The sequence below is a fragment of the Aplysia californica genome, unplaced genomic scaffold, assembly GCF_000002075.1.
Source record: "Aplysia californica isolate F4 #8 unplaced genomic scaffold, AplCal3.0 scaffold00772, whole genome shotgun sequence".
Classification (NCBI taxonomy): Eukaryota; Metazoa; Mollusca; class Gastropoda; order Aplysiida; family Aplysiidae; genus Aplysia; species Aplysia californica.
The window spans coordinates 294,611-307,012 of record NW_004798042.1 but is presented as its reverse complement, the minus strand read 5'-3'; the positions used below and the strand labels follow the sequence as shown (position 1 = coordinate 307,012).

Here is a 12,402-nt window from a genome sequence, read left to right as displayed (position 1 = left end):
GTGTTGGATGTGATGCATGACATCATTTGTGCCCACCATTTCTCGGATTACACAGTTTCTAATTTTGTCTCGCCGGGTCTTGTTAACTGCTTTTCTAAGGCATCGCATTTCACATTTTGTAATTCTTTGCTCTAATGTCCTATGTTCCATGTTTGGCATTGATAGGTGAGTGTTGGGATGAATATGGTGTTGATTATTTTGAGTTTTGTTGTCATGGGTATGTTAGGATGTTTCAGTAGTGGAATAGGAAATATAGATATAGATAGGCAATAACTAATACGGGACCAATGTGCAAACAGCTGAACACATGGGTGTGTACCAATTAACGTTATTGGGAATTTTAAGCCCACAGTAAATTTTGTTTTTCAGTGCAACTATACGAGGGGCATACCAAAGGTTTTTTTATCTGACCATGATAGAAGGCTGAAATTTGTGGTGAAAGCCAACAATTATCTTCCTAGAATGCATGTCAATTTTGGGGAATTTCCAATTATTGATTTTACCTCCGGCACACTGTGAGTGAATGGGGGTATGTAGTTATCCAGTTTCAACAAACAAATGAACAAAATTGAGCACAAGGCACTAATGAAGTTTTTGTTCTTGCAAGCCATGCAACAGCAGGATATTTTTACGAATATGCATGCTGCATTTCGAACTGATTGCCCATCCTATGCTGAGGTGAAATTTTGGAGTAAAAAATTCAAATGCAGTTTCCAGGGCTGGTTTCCTGACAGAGAGAAGGTCCTCTATTTTCAAGGTCTTTTCAAAGTCATACACTAATGGCAAAAATGTGTAACTGTCGGGGGCGAATACACAGAGAATGACTAAGCTTAGTGCCAAAATTCAGCGTTCTACCTTTATTCCTTCAAGGTCAGGTAAAAAAAACTTTTGGTATTCCCCTCGTAGTCATATTAAGCCACCGAAAACATTAAATGCACCCTGCCAGTTTTTCCTGCCTCTACGGAAAAAAGAATGATAAAATAAAGATACCAAAAAACTCACTTGTCTATGTGGCATACATAGGTAGAAGAACTGTCCAATAAACTCCAAAACACTATCACAACAATGATGTAAGTACCCATTGAGATCCCACACAATAGTGTGCATGTGACATTGAAGATGTGGCAAAACCGGTCAACAATGCACTGAAAAAAAGAAAAAAAGAATTGACCTTGCAAATGTCTTATGAACTGCCTTTAAAAATTTGGATATTCATCAAGTCATGTGAAAGCATTTTCCTTGTTTGAAACAGGGAACAAGTCTGCAGTACTTAAATTATGTAGTTTGTGATTTTATTTTTCTAATTCCCCGCTGACGTAATACGAGAAGTATTAATTGAGACAATTGTCTGAAACTCTCTATCTTGGAAATGAAAAAAAAAATTACCACTAAAACTATTATACATTTTGTTTTAGTAATCATAAATCATCTCAGTGTACAATAAAGAAGCAGCAGAAACAAAAGAAAATGGACCAGCCTCTTTTTACTTACACTCGTTTTGTTAAGTACTACCCCAGCAGCGATGCTCGGAAGACCAGCAATGACAAACTTTGGAAAAGAATTTAAGCAAAACAAAACTCATTATGATAGGAGCAGAGCCTGCAAAACGAGAAACACACACACACACACACACACACACACACACACACACACACACACACACACACACGCTCGCGCGCGCGCCCGCGCACACAAAAACACACACACACTTAAACATTCCTTTCTTTCAAAGAACGAAAAAAAATATGAAGACAAAATCGTTACAACAAAATGTTTTGTTAAGTGGTTTACAATGCTCACAACTGCATAAGGTTGTAGAGACTTGACAGAACGTCCGGTAATTAACTACGTACAGACAAATTAATATTTATTTACCAGCATCTTATATATATGAGTCTTTTTTTTTTTTATGTCACATTTTAGATTCTCATTTTTTCGAAAAATGAATTTTTATTAAAAGTTTCGAAATAATATTGATGAAATGAATCAACCATCTATGGATATAAATGTGAGATTTCTGAACATAATTCCGTCAAATTAGAGTGTAACGTCAACTTTTGCGTTAAGCTACCTAGGAAAATGTTCTCTCCTGTTACCAACAGAAATCATAGAGTTGTGTTACTGGAATTGTTTGGGGGGGGGGGGGGGGTTAATGCAATATATGTTGGTGAAACTAGGTCTATATATCAGGCAAATGATAAAAAACACTTTAGTTTTAGAATCCACGCAAAATAATTTCGGATTAAAGTGCCAAATTTAAAAATCAAAGAAAATGTTAGTTTCAGTTTATGATTCTCACTCTAAGATCAAACACATTGTGATCAAATGAATTTCTATTCCTTTTAGCAGTAGGGTGAAGCTAATCCCACGCTTACTTTTTAAAAACAAAGTTTTTTTTCATGAACGTAAAGAGGGGCGGTTGCAGGAGGGAACGTAAAAGGCTGTTATCAGATTTTAACAACAAAACTGTGATATCATCTAATGGAATAACTGAAGGATGGATGGGAATGTTAAAGGCATGTAACATATTCTGTCGAGACGTTATTTACAGGGTGTAGAATCTAGTTACCAGTGTACAAAAAAACGAAGGCATCAAACAATAAGTGGGCGTCGAAACGAAATATATCGAGAGGATGTTTTGGACGCGTAATGAGAATGGGGCCACAACCACGACTGCCCACCTCAACGGTCTACAAGATGCGGTTCGATGGCTTCAGAGCAAAAGGAAGGCTAATATAAAGATGGATCGATGGGGTCAAAGCCATCCTTCAAAGCGCAATATGTCGATCCGAAAAGCAACACACCTGGCCCATGTCCGAGAACTGAATCTCCCCTCCACACCTCTCAGTATAAGAGATCAGATAAAGTAAGAGTTAAGTAAAATTACCAGTGTGTAGTGTAAACAGTTGATTTTGCAACGTATGTGCTTTGTATTTCCTCTTCCATTTTACTCAAACAATTTTGAGCGACGTTAGCCGCATTGGCTTGAAGGTTGCTCTATGTCTTTCCTTAAGCTGATGGTCAATATTAGAATCGTATAATTTGTACTGTCGAAACGTTTTCTGGAATAAAGCCCACAATGGCATCAACCTCCCAGTTTCTGTTCTCTTCTTAGTGATTCTTATTTTCTTCTGTTCGCCGTTCGGGATTTCTATTTTCTTTCATCACTACCCATTTCTGCCACGTTGCAGTGAGTCTCATGTCTTCAGAGTATGCTTGGAATGGATCCTTTTACTTTGCTTCATCCTTCCTCTTGCATCGTTAGATGTCGAGAAGAGATGCATGTGGGTGGGGGTGCAATTTTCGGTCAATTACTAAGGATGGGGGGGGGGTGGGCTACAATTTTCAATCAAGGGCAGTGTAGGTGGCTTCTGTTGAAATGTTATTCTTTTGGAGGACCTCTATAACGCTATCCAGCCAAGTTTTGCGTGGTCTGCACCTGCCCTTGTATTCGGACATATTAGAGTTGCAAGCTCATGAAGCTGATTGATTTGGTGACACTCTCATTAGATGACCGAACCACTTCATTCTTTGATGTTCTTGTTCCATAACCGGTTTATTCCCTGTCAAATTTCGTTTATCAGTCTTTCGTCTTCATGTTTTATATCGTAAGTCAGTGTTGGAATAATGTTGTGAATGAGTCGTTGTCTTTTTACTTCCATTGGTAGGTGTTTATGGGTGAGTAGTGCTGACAATTTATAGGTTTCTGCATTAAAAAAGCTTTTGGGTCCTGATTTCAATTTTCCTATGTCCAATCTTCCGTCATGTGTAAGCATGCTCCCAAGCCATTTAAATTCCTCAACTTCTTTAAGTTGTGTCCCGTCAATGGTGATGTTTAGTAGTGGGACTGGGTTTCAATGATCACACTTGAGCAGGAATAACCTTCAGAGGAACACAATGCATAAACGATGCGTCAGCTGTCAACTCTGTGTTATCACCAATATTGCACGCGCAAGTGTTTTGATCTGATTATTAAATAGCTTCCGCCGCTAAAAGCTTGTAAAACAATTAATGTTCGAACTGCTCTGGTACTGTCTGTACAGATTTCCTACGATGTCATTCAACAAACGATTTTGGGTTTTATAAATTCTCTTTCAAGGTAACAATATTTTCAAACCGTTCAAAATTCTCGAGTTGTCAGGCCAAAGGAAAAAAAAATCCTAAATGTGCACTTTATCTATCTGCAGAGTTGAAAGCACTTTTTTCTTCACTTTCCTTTTGTTCTTTATGTTGTGAGTTCTACAAAATTAGAATTTATTCAGGATTTTGCACTTTCTTAATATTTCTCAAGAAGCCTACATTCGAATACTTCTGTTTTCTTTTATCGGTCTTTCTATTCATCCAGGAAAGCAAAAGGAAATTTCTGTATTCTTTTCACTGCCTTCTTGCTCTCAGATAAGGTTTTCATTTTCAACTTTAATGTTCTTTTTCTCTGCAGTTTTGCATTGCAAACCTACATTTTAGTCTAGACAAAAATACACAGTTGAGGAAGGGGCATCTGTTGTTTTGTCATCGGCACTGTTTGATTTCCTCTTCAGATTTGTGTCTTTCTTCGTTTTTCTCCATTCCATACGTGCTGCCCAATGGTCTCTTGAAATCATACAAACGACAGGTTTCCTTTCCCTTTGGTCTTTGTCTTTGATGCAATTCTGCTTTTCATACTGCATGTCGTGCAGTGTCTTCACTGGGTTCTCTTTTCGCCTCTCTCTCTGTCTCTCATTTATTACTTTTTTCAGCTGGAGTCAGCTTTGTCTCTGGTGAAAAAAAAGCAAATATTAATAAAAATTCCTCTTTGAGAAATCAACTATCAATAGGGCCTGGCCTTCATACAATCAATCTAGATCTAGCATAAGTGGCATAGTGCTGAAGTCAACTAAGCAGAAGATTCTTATTTCTTACTTCAGTCTACATAAACGTCTCTACAGCAACGTGAAATGCCCTTCTAAATCTGCAACTAAATAAAAGATCTAGATCTAGACCTACATTTTAAAAACTCTATAGTTAAAATGGTTAAATGGTACAGGTTTAACGCTCTTTTAAGATTATTTCTGAGGTGGGACCTCCGAGTTTAAGGGTTAACGTCCTCTCCGAAATGACGGAGCCAAATGGGAAATTCGTGTTAAGCGTCTTTCTCAAGGACACAACGTTAGACCGAGCTGAGGCAATATCACGATTACTTAGAACTCTTGGATGCCATTTATCAAAATAGAAGGTTGTTAGACTTTGGTGGAACAAAAGTAGGTCACATTATTATTATCATCGATGTAGGAAAAGTGGAAGGTTTTGTCTTTCGTTTTACTCTGTTGTTCCCTCGTTATTTCTCTCAATTTCATCCTGTTACCTAAATTACAGAATCACAATACAGGGGTTTGTTGAAAAAGTACAGACACATCTTTCATATAATAACTATTCTGTTTTGTTTGTGCTTAAATGGCCCATTTTCAACCCAAACTTTGGTAAGTTTAGCTATTTGACACGTACCCCTCCTTCATGCTATCTTGTATCTCTCCTGTTACTCTCAATTCCACCCTGTTACTCAAAGATAGAAATTACAATTCAGGTGTTCTGTTGAAAAAACACTAACACTTTCATTTACTCTTTTAAGCGTGGACTACCTCACATTCTAACCCAAGCTGTGGTCAGTTAAGCTATTGAGCACATTCCTTTCTCTCCTGTTACTTTTTTATTCTCTCCTGTTACCAAAACCCGGGTAACAGGAGGGAATTTTGTACATCATTACCCTGACGACCACTCACTGGGTAGAGCTCATGTTATGATTTGTCTAACCATTGAAATGTAACCTTGGCAGACTTCCTAACCAAAGGAGAATGTTTTGGATTTCTGTGTAATAAGTTGTTATAGGAGGGACATTTACGCTCAAATACTCACCATGTTGGGTTTAACTTGGCTCTATATCTTTCAATCGTGCCTTGCATAAGCTCCGCTGTCTCATGTCATACAAAGGAACAGGAAGGGAGTCTTCACTCGCCAAATCTCAGAGAAAATAAATCTATATAAAAAAAATATCTACAAGCAGCCGGGGGTAACAGTAGAACGAGTCAGGAGCCTTTTGGAAAGGGGTGGGGGGGGGGGGGGGGGCAAAAGTGCAGATGAAAGCAGGTGACAGATAATTAGAGAGCAGGAAAGGAGGTGAAAGGAGAAAGTTTTAGAGAAGAAAATGTTCCGTAATTTTCAGGTTTCAAACGCAGAACCTATTGAATCAGAGGCGGACACCACACCTCTAGACTACAAGAGCCCTTTTATAACAAAAGATATACTTACAATCACTGCGTACCAACCAGACTCATAAGGGGGGGGACTGTAATAATGGATGTCTCGAGGGGTTGGCCGAGGGACGGGGAATCTTTGAAAGATGTCATTAGAGGCTTCTTTCAAACTCGTTACAGCCTTTTCCACACGTGTGTTCACCAGTGCTATCGACATGAATCCTAGAAGAAAGATTAAATATGTTGCATTTTACATGCTGTCTACTCAATATCTCAAGTTCGAACTTAAGCTTGCGTTCCTTCCACGAAAAAGGCTCGTGAGTAGTCCTCTCTAAGCAGTCTTGCTCGTCCTGTTTTACAATTCTTTGGATTTGGATTGAGATACTATATTATTAAAGGGTTTATTAAGGAGACGATGAGCAATGTCATTTTTAAAAAAACGTATATACAACACAGCAAGCAGGTCGTCCATTTAAAACAATTAATGGAGATCGGTTTGGGAAATCGTTTAAACTACAGCAATACGAGACAATACAATAATAGATTTAGAATTTTATCATAAAAGAATTGTATTAGAATCTGTGTTGCTTGGCTATACAGAGTTCAGATGGATGAATTTGGGTGTATTTATGATGGGATAAGATTAAAAAGTAAGGAGGAACTGTTACATATCACTAGAACATATACTGTGCACAGTGGAAGCAAGACATCAGTGACAATAATACTAAGGAACTTCAGCTAATTGCAAAGAAAACGGTTCTTGAGATATTGATTAAACCATAGACAGAATATAAAAATCAACTGACATGTAGTAATTTGTGGTCGCAACTTTTGGATGAGAAAAATGAATATGACATACCATTAGCCTTAAAAAGTTGTCCATGAGTTATATTTCCTTTTGGTTTCAGTGAACGAGAATAAGATGTAACAGAACCTCACGTCCACGAAAGAATCTTACATTTTGTTAGGTATTAAAAGTCTTACTATATTACTACATGCAATACAGACAAGCAAGAAGGAACAGCAAAAAATGAATATTGGCCAAAATGTGGAGAATATCTAAGCGAACAGTGCCATAAAATCACCACGTGACTTTTACAGAAGTGTTAAGTCAATGAGGCTCAAAGAAGAGGAGTACGACCCAACAGTTATAATTAACGACAACACAGGAAACCCCATCATCGATAGCTCCAAAATCAAATATAGATGGAGGGAATATTTCTCAGAACTTTTGTATACCACCCAAAAGCAAACAACCAAAGAATTCCAACCAAGTCACCCAGAGAAAGAAGAACCAGCCATCCTACCATCACAGGTCAGACAAGCAGTTAAAACCAGACCAAAAAATAGAAGCGCTGGAATAGATGAGCTTACCGTGGAGACCATCCTAGCATGTGGTGAAACTGGAATAACTTGGTTCACAAAAATCTTCGAGCATGGACAGAAAAAAAAGTTCCGGGCGACTGGCAAAGAGCGGTCATAGAAACCAATCAGGAAGAAGAAAGGCAGCAAGAGAGATTGTGGAATGTATAGAGAAATTTTACTGCTAAGTCATGTGGGCAAAATTTTCGCCAAGATATTGGAATGGCGACCAAGACACAAAGTTGAACCATTTCTGAGTGAGGCCCAAATGGGATTTAGAAAGGGAAGAGTTGGCACCTACGCAATATTTGCCCTACGACAAATGCGCGAACGGGTAATAGAACAATACAGGGAACTAAACATAGTATTTGTCGACCAGGAGAAAGCGTTCGACAGAGTCAACAGAAACAAGCTGTGGAAAGAACTCGAAAACTACACTGTAAGAGATGAACTTCTAGATAACAGCATAAGTGCAGTAAAAACGTCGGAGGGACTCTCAGAAAATGTTGCGTCCTATCACCACTACTATTTATCATATATATGGATAGAGTTACAAAAGAGGCTAACACAGAACCAGACGCCCTAAATGAATTACTCTTCACTGATGACCAAAGTCTGACACACAAAGATGAACAAAGTCTCTAACACCACACCACCCGATTAAACGGAGAATGTAACAACTATGACATGAAGATCAACATCAACAAAAGAGATACAACGAAAGTAAGCAGAAAGCCAGGACCTCTCAGGATACACATCAGCAACAACAGTCTCCGACAGGTCCAAGAATTTAAGTATCTCGGAGGTATATTCACAGAGGATGGGCGACTGAACAGAGAAATTGAAACACGAGTACAAAAGGCCAGTAATGTTAGTTACCAGCTTACTCCACTACTCAAACATCCTAACATCCCCATGACAACAAAACTCAAAATGATCAACACCCTATATTCATCCCAACACTCACCTATCGATGCCAAACATGGACCACGAACTGGACAGTAGAGCAAAGAATTACAACATGTGAAATGCGATGCCTTAGAAAAGCAGTAAACAAGACCAGGCGAGACAAAATCAAAAACACAGTCTTCAGAGAAATGGCAGGCACAAATGATGTCATCCAACAACAAAGAATCAAATGGTTCAGACATCTCATGCAATTACCAATACACAACCCAGCACAACGTGCCTACACACACAAAATTCGATAGCAACAAGGTTAGAGGGCGACCGAGAAATACCTAGACAGATGGAGTTAGGGAAACATTAACAACTCACGGCATCCCCCTGACCCAAGCTCTCCGGCTGGTGGTAGAGAGAAGTCTTTTTTCTTCACGCGACACCCAAAAGGGTATACGCGGCGGATAACAGTAAAGATTAAAAGTACTGAACTCTGTGATGTTTTGTGGTGTCGTAATGTTTATTCATGTTCCTTGTTTTAAAAACAATTTTAAATTCTAGTTTTCCTGCAGCTATTTTTCTTGGTGTTGTTGGGATGCTCATATATTTTATGGTTAATAGTCTTCCTGGAATATTGCAAAAATTGAATGAGACACTGGGTGATCTGATAAAATTCAGACAATTTCATGTTTTGAGTATGCAGTGCCTTTAGTATTTTAGTAAGACAGTGGCGACAGACAGCTGTGATAAAAAATGTACTCGTGTACCGCTTGCTTGACTTCAGAGGGAACCTGTACAGAGACTTCGAACAGATTACGAGGTCAACGCCTCCCATTCCATTTGTTATTGAATCTCAGTTTGGCAGGGCAAGTCAACAGTTTCTTGTCGGTCTTTGTCGTAACGGTTGACCTAACGTCCCTTTTCTGTCCCTCTAACAAAAGAAGTGCCACTGTTCATATCTACCACCTTTTCTTTTTTCTTTTTTTCGGATTTCAGATAACTTAGTTTATTTTCTTTCATAAACCAGATTGATTTTGCGATGAGTTTGACGGTGAGCTTCATATTTGAGAAGAAATTGTCTGCAAAGTCAAACTATGCAGACATTATTATATTGTTTCATATTTAAACTGCCCTTGAAAGCAATCATTACCCAAGCAACACTTTGATTTGGATCTAAAATGGGTTCTTCTTGTGGGTTTGTTTGTTTTTAAAGGGTTTTTTGGTTGTTGTTTTTTTTGTTTTATTGTGTTGAGAGTCTATCCAAGGTCTCACTTTGCAAAACTGTCATTCTCGTTGTCATCATTGGAAACGCCATTGTCGTTATCAAAGTGGATGTATCAAAGCGGATGTACGTTGCCAGAATGGTGAATACCGTCGCTGTCGCAAACAGTCCACTTTCCAAATTTTGAGAATTTTCCCAAAGCTCTATCAAAGGTCACCTTTCACTGACAAGGCTTACAATGCTCTTCCTTTTTAAGATTCCTGATATGAACAACACAACAATTGTTTCTGGTGCAAAAGTGGATTGAGGCACCGACGATATATTCTAGAAATCTCGACAGTGATCGGGGTTTATCTGGTAACTGCTTTTTGTCTTTGTTAGTGTTTTTTCGGCGCTCACAACTGCATAAAGTCATATGACCGCGGGACACATTGCACATTTTTCAATTTGGTAAGAATTAATTTTAAACTTTCCCTAGGTAGCGGCCGAAGTCTACTCTTATTGATTTTAGGACCACCAAGGGATCTTAAAGGTACGCAACTTGCACACGGGACCTAGATTTTTTGGCCTTGTCCGAGAGGGCTAGGTGTTAAATCTTACTTGTCGTAAGATTAGGTGTGTGGCTGAAAGACAGCATTAAGGTGGAGCCAAGGAGTATCGGTAGAAAAGCTGAGTAGAAAGGCTGCAGAAAGAGGCAGGGGCCCAGAGGAGGGGACAAAGGGGGTGGGGCGCAGAAGGTAGGGACGAAAGCAGACGACAGATCAAGGTTAGAGAGCTGGACAGGAAGCCAAAGGAGATGATTTTAGAGAAGAAAATGTTCGTCATTGTCAGGTTTCGAACCCGCGACCTATTGAATGAGAGGTCAACACCATAACCTCTAGACCTCCTGTATTTTCTGCCCTGGTTTATCTAAGTAAGCCTGTTCGTAACCAAAAAAAATGCCTTTGATCTATTTACCTTACTTTTTGGTGGTAAGGAAAGATGAGGAATAGGTGTAGTAATTGGGAAAGGTGGCCTTCGTCTTATATTTTGAACCCGTGCTACAAAAAAGTAAAACTAACATACACAGCGGCAATAGAAACGTTCCACTTGAAGAGAATCATGTATTGTGTTTTTTCATGAGCAATGTAAAAACAAAAATTGACACATACACATATTCCAAAGCTTGTCAACAAGTGTATTACCTTTTGTTTGATGTCACGTATGTTGGTGCAATGTTAAGCACAAACTGATTTCAAATTCTCACGTCAGGTGTGTGTATTGTCGCCTCTTGCAATGATGCAAGCTTGGCGTGTTCTTTGCATTGATCGAGTTAGTCGCCTCTTTTAAAAGTAACTAGCAAGATCTCAGTTCTATAAACTGGAAAATATATTAGCATAGAGGCGGCTGAAGACTTGTATAACATCTTTTCCTCCTTATTGCATTAAAATTATGAATGATCTTGAACTCTGTGCTCCAAAGACATTGCTCTATAAAAAGTACGCTCCAAATTTAAAAAAACGACAATACAACGAAGTGTACATTTTGTGGGTATAAACGAACTCAACGTGTTGGGGACTTCACTTCATCTTTCTTCTTCTTCTTCCTCGTTCTCGATGACAGCAGCTAGACAGTCAGTCCGATGTCGCACACAAACTGTGCAGTCCGCTTCAAATCTGAGAGGACACGACTACACCAAATGTATCTAGAAAAGGTCATTACAATAAAGTTCGACACTGCGAAGCACACATCCAAACAGAGTTGGATATCGAGATTTTAGATCTGGAAATAGTAGACACAGCTGCCTAAAGCTGAAATTCCATATGCCCAAAAAACCGATGCGAATTTCGGGTGCGAATATCGCGTGCGAACTATTTTTTCGCACCAAACTTTTTGTCATTGTGTAAATCCATATACCGGAATTTCGCAGGGCCGAGTCAGAAATTCGCATGCGAAGATTTTGTTTCGCACGAGGGAGCGAAACTTTTTTCTTCCGCACCCGAATTCTTCGTGAAGTGGGCGGGGCTCATTTCCCACCAAATCTACTTCAAAGGAACGAAGCAGCATGGAAGCACTAGGTAAGTGGGGAAACGTCGTAATGTTGATTTCCTTTGTTCGAAAGAGAAGTGTTAAATCTAAGACTGAAAAGAGGTGTTTATTTTCAAGGTGGCTGCCATTTCCATGGCAACCACTTTTTTTAAGTTTGTGGGAAACTTTCGGGAGTCTATGTATCTATCTGTGCTATCGATTTTTGTTATTACATGATTTAAACGTTTAAATCATGTAATAACAAAAATCGATAGCACAGATAGATACATAGACTCCCGAAAGTTTCCCACAAACTTAAAAAAAGTGGTTGCCATGGAAATGGCAGCCACCTTGAAAATAAACACCTCTTTTCAGTCTTAGATTTAACACTTCTCTTTCGAACAAAGGAAATCAACATTACGACGTTTCCCCACTTACCTAGTGCTTCCATGCTGCTTCGTTCCTTTGAAGTAGATTTGGTGGGAAATGAGCCCCGCCCACTTCACGAAGAATTCGGGTGCGGAAGAAAAAAGTTTCGCTCCCTCGTGCGAAACAAAATCTTCGCATGCGAATTTCTGACTCGGCCCTGCGAAATTCCGGTATATGGATTTACACAATGACAAAAAGTTTGGTGCGAAAAAATAGTTCGCACGCGATATTCGCACCCGAAATTCGCATCGGTTT

At 39.1% G+C, this 12,402-nt stretch overlaps 1 protein-coding gene across 1 annotated transcript in view; it reads right to left on the bottom strand.

Moving 5' to 3' along the window:
• The window catches only part of LOC101857679, a gene marked incomplete at its 5' end in the record, with an annotated part of 9,703 nt that extends 3,254 nt beyond the window's left edge, over nucleotides 1–6,449 (bottom strand). Inside the window, 3 exon segments of the mRNA XM_005109376.3 lie at nucleotides 1,003–1,145; nucleotides 1,492–1,548; nucleotides 6,283–6,449. Of these exon segments, the coding sequence (XP_005109433.2) occupies nucleotides 1,003–1,145; nucleotides 1,492–1,548; nucleotides 6,283–6,449 (367 nt within the window).
• Between the last annotated feature and the right edge of the window lie 5,953 nt (nucleotides 6,450–12,402).